At 41.6% G+C, this 10,421-nt stretch overlaps 1 protein-coding gene across 1 annotated transcript; it reads right to left on the bottom strand.

Annotated features, from left to right (window-relative positions):
- Nucleotides 1-9,179: 9,179 nt before the first annotated feature.
- On the bottom strand, nt 9,180-10,166 carry LOC120875936 (olfactory receptor 52R1). Its single transcript, XM_040257682.1, has one exon. The coding sequence runs from the start codon at nt 10,164-10,166 to the stop codon at nt 9,180-9,182; it is 987 nt and encodes a 328-aa protein (XP_040113616.1).
- Nucleotides 10,167-10,421: the final 255 nt, after the last annotated feature.

Genomic DNA, 10,421 nt, shown 5'->3' with positions numbered 1-10,421 from the left:
AGCATGTCCTAACTTCCTGAGCTCACTGGGCAGGATGTGGGCCTAATGTCACTACTGTTTTACTGTTTTGGGGACAAGTCTCATGCCTCTGTCACATGGTTTTGTTGCTAAACCAGCCTGCATGGTTGTGTGGCTAAGTAAACCTGATTTCTTGAGTAATCATTAACTTACCGGGATCTCCCATATTTTTTTCTACTTACAATCCCCTAGTGGGATTAACTATTTAATGACCTACTTTATCCCTTCACTCTGTCCCTATTGAAACTATGAAGTGATGAAAAATTTCTATATCTTAATTGGGTAGGTAACCACACAGATGTTTACATGTGTCAGAAATCATTAAACTATGTATTAACATATTTGCATTTTATTGCCCCACTTATGCAGCCATAAAGCTAATTTTAAAATGAAATAGAGACACACATTCATTAACTGATTTACTGATAATGGAATCATGATTCCTTACAACTCTAAAATTTGGGAATTTTGACAATGGTCCTTCAGAATACCCATTTATTTCTGGAGGTACTTTTAGGCTCCAATAGCTGCTTCTTCTGAGAAAACAAACATACTCCTGATTTCTCTTAAAGTACCTTTATCTGACAGTGGCTTTAGTAAAGTAAGAGCCTGGATTTTAGAACCATCTTCATCACTGACTTTGACAAGAGAGTAGTGAGTGAGGACAAAAGTACAAATGCAGTAAATGTGATAAATGCATTTATTACTTTGATTACGGCGATGGTATCACTGGTGTATGCCTATGTCCAAATCCCCTATGTCAAAATGTATGTCTTAAATATGTGCAACTATTTGTATATTACATGTGGCTCAATAAAGTTAAAAATAAGAAAATAATAAAAGACATGTAGTTTTCTAAAGTAGTTTAAAATTTTAATTTGAAAGGGAATTGAATATTAACAAATAATTAAATTTCTAGGTACTTTCTTGCTACTATGAACCCTACAGCATAGTTATCTTCAAAGAGATTCTTCTTCCTTCTTCTTTCCCAGAACTTCTTCATTTGAAATCCATTGTCATCATGGAATCAACAAATTTTGGTAAGAGAGCCCAGCATTTAGTCTACCTAATTCTTATTGTTAGGAGTCTCAAGAAGTTGTGATTGCTGGCAACAATGTTACACCTAGACTTTCAAACTTTCTGGATTTTATTCCAAAATTCCTCACATTCTCAGATTGTCCACTGCACTTCCCTAGGCTTTGGCACTAAATTAACCTCTGTACACTTTTGTTGTTATTTCAATTACTTTTTGTCTCATACTGAAATTAAGCTTCCTCAATCATTGATAATTTTTAAAAATACCTAAAGGTACCCCCCCACCAAAAAAATCAAAATACGACAAATCTGACCATTATTCTTAAATGTTATATCATTTGGATGTATTTCCTGAATCCTTTTCTATGCATATATCTTACCTTTAAGAATTGGCATCAGCCATGTGAGTAGGTCTGATGTTAGGACTTTGATGTTATTGTCATCAGTGTATCCTATGTGATGATTTGGAGAGCTGTGCTGGGATTACCCTCCAGTGAAGCCCGGCTCAAGGCTTTGGGCACATGTGCCTTCCATATCTGTCATCTTGGTTTTTTACACCTCCGTTCTCTTTAGTTTCCTTACCCACCACTTGGGCATCATGTGCCCTGAGTAGTACATGTCATGTTTCCTATTCTCTATCTCCTGGTACCTCCCATGCTCAACCCCATCATCTGTAGAGTTAGAACCTAACAGATCAGGGACAGAGTTATTCAAGGATGTTGCAGAAAATACTCCCAACTCAAAGCATTGGGTTTTAACCACCCCAAGGTCCCCACTGCTAAGGCATTGATGCATACATTTTGCATACATTTTGCCAGGATGTCACAAATTGTCACAAAGTCATGGCTGTGAACGGTTGGCTCAGAGGACTGACACCCTCATGAAGAAAGAGGGACAATTTTCAGAATACCCTGGATAAGAACTCTCAGAAAGAAGTGATTGATAATGGCCACAAGGTTGGCCTATGTTCATCATCTGAAGAAACAGTAAAAAAAAATTTCAGTTATCAAATTAGTGAGCATCTAAAAGGAATATCATCTTCCACAGACCCCGAGGTGAAAATTCCTTTTACATGGCTGGAAGAAATATAAATTGGTATACCTTGTTACAAAGGAGTTTAAAATTTCCCTGCAAACTGTTTAAAAGTCCTGTGTTGTCCTCAACTTTGGAATTTACTTATAGAGTTTTAGAAAATGTTGTACAAAGATATGTAGGTGGTTCAGATGGTAAAGAATCTACCTTCAGTGCAGGAGATCTGGGCTCTATTCCTGAGTCGGAAAGGTCCCTTGAAGAAGGGAATGGCTACCCACTCAAGCATTCTTGCCTGGAAAATGCCATGGACAGAGGAGTCTAGTGAGCTACAGTCCATGGCATCAGAAAGAGTCGGACACGACTGAGCAACTAACGGTTTCACAAACCATTTTTTCCTTCTGTAGAAATATTCAGATATATGGACAGACAGATATCCAATGAGACAGGCAGAGGTCTATAAATAATAAGCTCTATCCTGAAGCCCCCTGCTTTTGAATTAAAACAACACAAAACTTGGGCCAATTTTCAGGGTAGGAAGACAGGCTTATAGCCTCATAGCAGTGTATTTACAGACACTGAGTTAGTTTGACCCTATCACAATTGCTATGAGAATTTGGGCTGGAAGATAGCTGACTGACTAATCATGCATTTGTAATGCATTTAGGGTGTGACTCTTCTTACTTGCAGGATCAGTAAATTTTTTTCTGAAAAAAATCAGATCATAAACATTTTAGGCTTTGTCGGTCATACAATCTCTGTTGCAACTTCAGCTTAGTCATTATGACATAAAAGCAGACATAGTCAATATATAAATATGTGTGTATGGCTGTGTTCCAATAAGTGTTTATTTATAAAAATAGGCTGCAAGATGGATTTGGTGTTAGATTTTCCTATCACCTGGCATGGCACAGAATAAGTATCCAATAAACATTTGCTGAGGAAAGTAACAAATACAGGTCATTATTCAGTAGCTATGGAATCACTAAGCAATTAACCATACCTTAAAATGTTCTAACAGAAACGTTCACTTTGCCACCAGACTCACAAGACAGTTACATCCTCTTCTCATACTAGTGGTTGCCCTGCTGGCTATGGAAGGATTGTGTGTCCCTCACACTGCTGGTATGCTGTGGGTTCATACACTTTGATCCCTCTGGTGACCACCACCTAAGAGTCAATGACACAAAAACTCATCTGGTTCTTATCTACCCAACACCTTTTCAGTATTTAATCTCACTTGGCCTGCGTCTTTGCTTGAAAACATTGATTCTTATCTGCTTCACAGCAGAAACATATAGGCAAGAATAACATCTTTTCAACTTTCCTTTAACAACATATGGACAAATGTGTCAGCCAGCCCGAAAGGTTCCTCAAGAGGGTTTCTGCAAGATCTGAAATAAACCGAGCCTCTTTCTGATTTACTCTAGATTTGTAACATCGTGAGAGAATTGGGGTTCACCCTATAGGTCTTACTCTATAATCTGGAAACTTTACCATTCTACCTAGGTAATAGCTATAGGCTTGCTCAAAACATATACTCCTATCTGGCTTATAGTGACATTCAGAAATACACACCCACTATCTAGGGTTTTATTTCCTTCTGCCTGGCCTGACCTTTGCAAACAGTCGTATATTCTATTTGAGCTACAGACTCTCTCCCTCCTTTTTGCCTTCTGTATATCACTCTCCACTTCTGAGGATGTAGTCACTGAGCCTCAGATGCACCAGCAAAAGCATAACTTGTACCATCCTCATTCCTGCACTGAGCATTGGTGGAGAGTCTGGCTAAAGATATAATTTATCAGAGTGAACGATGATCTCTTTGATTGGCTGTGGAAAGCATTGCTGTTTTTGTAGATATGACGCCATACACTTTTACATTTTATTGTTTCTCTCACAAAACCTCTGCATCTGTATTTAAAATCAGAAAAACAGAGCTCAGTGCAGTTACACGATTTGCCCAAGAGCACATAGTAAATTCGTGCCAAGTGCACAATGCCACATCCAGTGCTCTGGGTGGTCCACACCACTGCCTCTGCTAGGTAGTGATTGATTGGAACACCCACTCTGGTTGGTTACAGCAGAGATTGTTGCCCTGTCATCATGAAAAAGCCAGATAAAAAGGAGATCTGTGAAACTGTATACTGAATTACAGATAGATCTGCCTTTGAACCTGGCCCCTCCTAAGTTGCTGGGCTGGATGACTCTATAATAGGTTCCAGGCTGCTCTTCTGAAATCTCAGATTACATACTGCTTTCTCTAGGAAGGCATCTTTATCAGCTTCTGCCCATGAGCCTTAATAGTGAACTCACATCTTCCACAAACTCTTTTAGGAGTGGTGACTCTCTCCTCAAGCAGGCTTCAGCTACTCATTTACTGTAGTTGTTTTCAAAAGCCAGTTTCTCTCTGCTGATTCTATTTCCCAGATTCTCCATTGGCCTTTTCAAAGACCAAATTTCCCTCCTAAGAGATGCTTCTCAGCTTCCTCATTCCATCACTGGCTCTGATTTTCAGCTCTCAGATTTTCTTTTTGGATGGACCATGGAGGAGCAGAGCTGAAGTCTGCGACACAAGTCTGAGTGGGAGGTGGGAGCCCTTGAGAGGCACCTCTCTTTCCTCCCTGCACTTTCTGCTGAGTTCCTAGGGAATCTGGTGCCTTCACACTCATTCACTAGTGAAATATTAGTTCAATCCAAGTTGCTCAACCCTGAAGAGATAAAGACTAAAATGGGCTGAGATCTTGCTAAGCAATAGCTTCAGGGAAATTTAGACTCTGTTTAGGGTAGCTAAAACCAAAGCCCAGAACAATAATGCTGGAGCAGGGTGGGGTTCAGATCCACTCTCCTTACTGGAGGCTTTGTGAATGGAGGCAATTCCTACTTTTCCAGAGTCTTCCTGGGAGACATAGTACAAGCAGCAAGTCTTCTTTCTGGCTCAGCAGTCATGTTCTCTGGACCTGGACCCTGCACTGAGTCAGGCTGTCCTGCATGGTGCACCCCTTGCCATCCAACTCTTTGAAGACTCTGAGCCCTACTGCTCCCTGGGATGGGCAGAGAAGACTGGGACACAGGGCACTACTCACTGTGAGCTCTTCTTTATCTCTCACCAACTCTATCATGACCAGAAATAGCTCTAAATGGCTTCTGGAATTCAGTTTTTAACAGAAACCACCCACTAGAGCTCAGCTGGTAAAGAATCCCCTGTAATGCGGGAGACCTGGGTTCCATCCCTGGGTTGAGAAGATTCCCTGGAGAAGGGAAAGGCTACCCACTGCAGTATTCTGGCCTGGAGAATTCCATGGACTGTATAATCTATAGGGCTGCCCGTCGGAGCGACGTTCACTTTATTTCACTTCTACACACTGGAGCATCTTTGAAGACCTGTGAGAGTTGCTTTTGTCATTATAATCAGATATAATTACCGCCTCAGGGAACTCTGCCCCTCTGCCTGTTAAACCCTCAGGCAGGAAATAATGTTTAGAATTTTTGCTGCTAAGTTGCTTCAGTCGTGTCCCACTCTGTGTGACTCCATAGACGGCAGCTCACCAGGCTCCCCCATCCCTGGATTTTCTAGGCAAGAATACTGGAGTGGGTTGCCATTTCCTTCTCCAATGCATGAAAGTGAAAAGTGAAAGTCAAGTCGCTCAGTTGTATCCGACTCTTAGTGACCCCATGGACTGCAGCCTAGCAGGCTCCTCGGTACATGGGATTTTCCAGGCAAGAGTACTGGAGTGGGGTGCCATTGCCTTCTTCAATTAGAATTTTTAGTAGAGTATAATTCTCAACTACTTGAACCTCATGCTGGGTGGATCAGTAGAACAGGATTAAAGAAGTAGATTGATCTATCCTCCAATTTCTAAGGAAATTATAAACTCAACATATCGTTTTTGAAGAGCAATCTTAAGTCCTCTAAGGGTTCACAAACCCATTGTTCCCCAGGCCTCCTGGGAGTTGCGTTTGTTTTCAAAGACAAGAGGTACAGCTTTAATCTGAGTATAGTGAGTCCAGGGTTTTATCTCAGGCAGTTTGACAGATGAGCTCATGGTGAATAACACCTTGCATGGTCCAGTCTACCTTGCAGTCAGTTGGTCCTCAGCCCGCTGTTCTCTCTGGGTTTTAAGGAGGACTCCATCACTGGGTTAGAAAAAATGTAAGGCTACTTCAGTTGCATAGGCAGCTGGAAGCTTAGAAACTTAATATTGGATGAAAGGCTTTTACTCTAATATGTGGACAACTGGCTCATAGCTAGCCTTACATATGACAAATGTCTGCAAAATACCATCAGAACCCTGAACTATTTGGCTAATTGTGGATAAAAAGTTTCCTAGAAAAAGGCCCAGATATGCAAACAAGTCATCTATCTGGGCTTTGTCTTCTCCCAAGGACAGTGGGGTATTTCACCTGACAGGAATTAGGCAGTTCCAGGCTTGAGGGCACCCAAGATCTACAGACAACTGAGAGGGTATCAGGGGATGGCAGCGTTCTGTTGGATTTGGATCCCAAACTATAGGGTCATGTTAAAGCCCCTCTATGTGGCACTGAAAAGGTATGATCTTGAGCCCATTACTCAAGATCAGAGGTTAGTATAATAGAGCAAAACTCATGTACAGAGGTTTTTATAATGTCCAAAGATTTAACATAATTAGCTACAGCTAGCTATTTTAGAGCATTCACAGATAAGTCTGGTCGAACAATTGAAATGACTTATCATACAATATTTCAAAGGGGCTTAATTTAAGCCTACTTCTGGAAGCCACCCTGATATGTAGTGGGCAACCGGCAAAGGCTCATTCCAAGTTAAATTAGTTTATTGACATATTTTAGCAATTCTCCTTTTCAATGTATGACTCATTTTCTCAGTTTTTCCTGTTGATTGTGGTCTCCAGGATGAATGTACGTTCCAATCAATTTGCAGTTCTTTAGACGGTTGTTGAGGTATGCTAAAGACAAATAGTAGTTTATATACTAACCCATAGGACACAGGAACCTGGTTTAGGATCATCATCCAAGATCTGACAGGGCACCCAATTTGGACCAGGAGCCACATTTGCAGTAGGGCAATTTCCTTTGTGCAAATATCCTGTTCTTATTGTTCAGTTGGTAAGTTGTGTCCAACTCTTTGTGACCTCATGGACTGCAGCATGCTAGGCTTCCCTGTCCTTCATTATCTCCCAGAGTTTGCTCAAACTCATGTCCACTGAGTCAGTGATACTATCCAACCATCTCATTCTCTGTTGCCACCTTTTCCTCCTGCCCTAATCTTTCCCAGAATCAGAGTATTTGCCAATGAGTCAGTCCTTTGCATCGGGTAGCCAAAGTACTGGAGTTTCAGCTTCAGCATCAGTCCTTCTAATAAATATTCAGGACTGATTTCCTTTAGGATGGGCTGGTTTGATCTCCTCCCTGTACAATGGACTCTCAAGAGTCTTCTCCAACAATGCAGTTCAAACACATTCATTCTTTGGTGCTCAGCCTTCTTTATAGTCCAACTCTCACATCCATACATGATTACTGGAAAAACCATAACTTTGACTAGATGGACCTTTGTTGGCAAAGTGATGTCTTTGCTTTTTAATACGCTACCTAGGATTTTCATAGCTTTCCTTCAAAGGAGCAAGCATCTTTTAATTTCATGGCTGCAGTCACTATCTGCAGTGATTTTGGAGCCCAAGAAAATAAAGTCTGTCACTGTTTCCATTGTTTCCCTATCTATTTGCCATGAAATGATAGGATCGGATGACATGATCTTAGTTTTCTGAATGTTGAGTTTTAAGCCAACTTTTTCACTCTCCTCTTTCACTTTCATCAAGTTGTTTAGTTCTTCACTTTCAGCCTTAAGGGTGGTGTCATCTGCATATCTGAGGTTTTTGATATTTCTCCCGGCAATCTTGATTCCAGTTTGTGCTTCATCCAGCCCAGCATTTCACATGATGCACTGTGCATAGGGCTTCCCTAGTGGCTCAGAGGTTAAAGCGTCTGCCTCCAATGTGGGAGACCTAGGTTCGATCCCTGGGTCGGGAAGATCCCCTGGAGAAGGAAATGGCAACCCACTCCAGTATTCTTGCCTGGAGAATCCCATGAACTGAGGAGCCTGGTGGGCTGCAGTCCACGGGGTCACAAAGAGTCAGACACGACTGAGTGACTTTACTTACTGTGCATATAATTTAAATAAGCAGGGTAATAATACACAGCTTTGACATACTCCTTTCCCGATTTGGAACCAATCTATTGTTCCATGTCTGGTTCTAACTGTTGCTTCTTGACCTGCATACAGGTTTTGCAGCAGGCAGGTAAGGTGGTCTGATATTCCCATCTCTTTAAGAATTTTCCACAGTTTATTGTGATCCACATAGTCAAAGGCTTTGGTATAGTAAAAAAAAGCAGGGTTGATAAGAAATCTGGGGTCCCTGAGAAGGAGAAAAGGGTCTGGGGCTCTTGAGGAGGAGAAAGGGACACACATTTTTTTCCCTACATTCCTTCATCTTAGTCACATAAAACATATTTTTCTTTAAGCACAGAGCTAATGATGACCCAAAAAAATCAACTCATCTTACTCAAGGAGTTTTTCCTTAAACTCTGTAAGAATGATTATGTTACAACAATGTATCCTGCTGGAGGACATGTTTCTCCTTCTTAAGAACCTTCTGAATAATCCTGACATCTTAAAATGTATATTGTGGGAGTGGGTCTGGTAAGACCTTTACGACCTTGAGACATTCTTTTGATTTACTCTAATAACCAATTGCTAAGGCTATGAGTGGGGCACTCTCCGTCCCCTTCTGATGTCTATGTCAGAAGGTTTCTCTGTTCTTTTTCACTGTAATAAAAGTGTCACACAAGAGCTCTGAGTGAATAAGCCTGGTCCCTGATCCTGAAGCTAAATCTTCTTTGGAGATCACAAAATCAACATCATCACTGTAAGCGATCAAACATAGGTAAAACTTGTATTCATTATCAGTCACTACTTTCAGGGTATCCTGAAAAGTGTTCCTCTTACTTCGGGAGGGTGGCTGATCTCTGAGCCAGTTGTTCACAGAGATGACTGTGTGACGATATGTGACATCCTGGCAAACTTCCGCATTTATATTCCTAGATCAGTGGGGTGATTGGGGTGGTTGAAGCCCTAGGCTTTGACTCAGGGTTTTTTTCCCACAACATCCTTGAATAACCCTGTCCCTAATCTGTTTGGTTCTAACTCCATAGATGATGGGGTTGAGCATGGGAGGTACCAGGAGATAGAGAATAGCAAACATGATGTGTACCACTCGGGGCACATGATGTCCAAAGCGGTGGGTAAGGAAAGTAAAGAGAGCCGGGATGTAGAAAGCCAAGATGACACAGATATGGGAGGCACATGTGCCAAAAGCTTTGAGCCGGGCTTCACTTGAGGGTAACTGTAACACTGTTCTCAGAATCATTACATAGGATACACTGATGGCAATAATGTCAAAGCCAACTACAGAGAAGGCCACAAAAAGCCCATATGCACGATTTACTCTAGTGTCAGCACACACCAACTTCAGCACAGCCATGTGCTTGCAGTATGACTGGGGGATGATCCGACTGGAGCAGAAGGGCATCCTGGACACCATGAGGCAGAACGGACTCACCCACAGCAGCCCTCTCATCATCACACCTGCCCCCAGTTTACCCACGACAGATGGTGTCAGGATACTAGAGTGATGCAGTGGGAAGCAGACAGCCACGTAACGGTCCATAGCCATAGCCATGAGCAATCCGGACTCCACTGAAGAAAAGGCATGGATGAAGAACAACTGGATGAGGCAGGCATGGTATTCAATCTCATGATCGTGAAACCAGAATATGGCCAGCATTTTAGGTTGTGTGGAAGTGGAGAGGACCAGGTCAGTGGTAGCCAGCATGGCTAGAAAGAGATACATGGGCTCATGCAAGGTGAGGTCAGTTCGGATTACATGAAGGAGAGTGATATTGCCGACTAGAGCCATAACATATATGGCACAGAATGGAAAGGCAACCCAAAACTGGGAATTCTCCAATCCTGGGATCCCAAGCAGGATGAAGGACACAGGATCAGAAGAGCTGTTCCCTGAAGTCAGCATTGCACTCTGGCTTATAAGGTAATCTACTCTCTGCTGGAGATAGCATTAAGATAAATCTTTATTATTATTTATTATATTTAGATATAAGAATTGAATAATAAGGTAAAAGTTGAATGGCAAACCAGAATAACTTCAGCTATTTTAATAAGTAAAATTTTGCAATATAAAATGATGCTAATCTGTGTTCGTTACTTACATTTATATTCTTGAATATGCGGTCAGAACACACCACTAGCTGCAACCGTGATATTTTAT

Source organism: Oryx dammah, unplaced genomic scaffold, assembly GCF_014754425.2.
Source record: "Oryx dammah isolate SB20612 unplaced genomic scaffold, SCBI_Odam_1.1 HiC_scaffold_17, whole genome shotgun sequence".
Classification (NCBI taxonomy): domain Eukaryota; kingdom Metazoa; phylum Chordata; class Mammalia; order Artiodactyla; family Bovidae; genus Oryx; species Oryx dammah.
This window is presented reverse-complemented; position numbering and strand designations above follow the sequence as displayed.

What these genes read in the sequence shown, in the direction of transcription:
- LOC120875936 (XM_040257682.1), bottom strand. Translation starts at nt 10,166, where the DNA reads ATGCTGACTTCAGGGAACAGCTCTTCTGATCCTGTGTCCTTCATCCTG.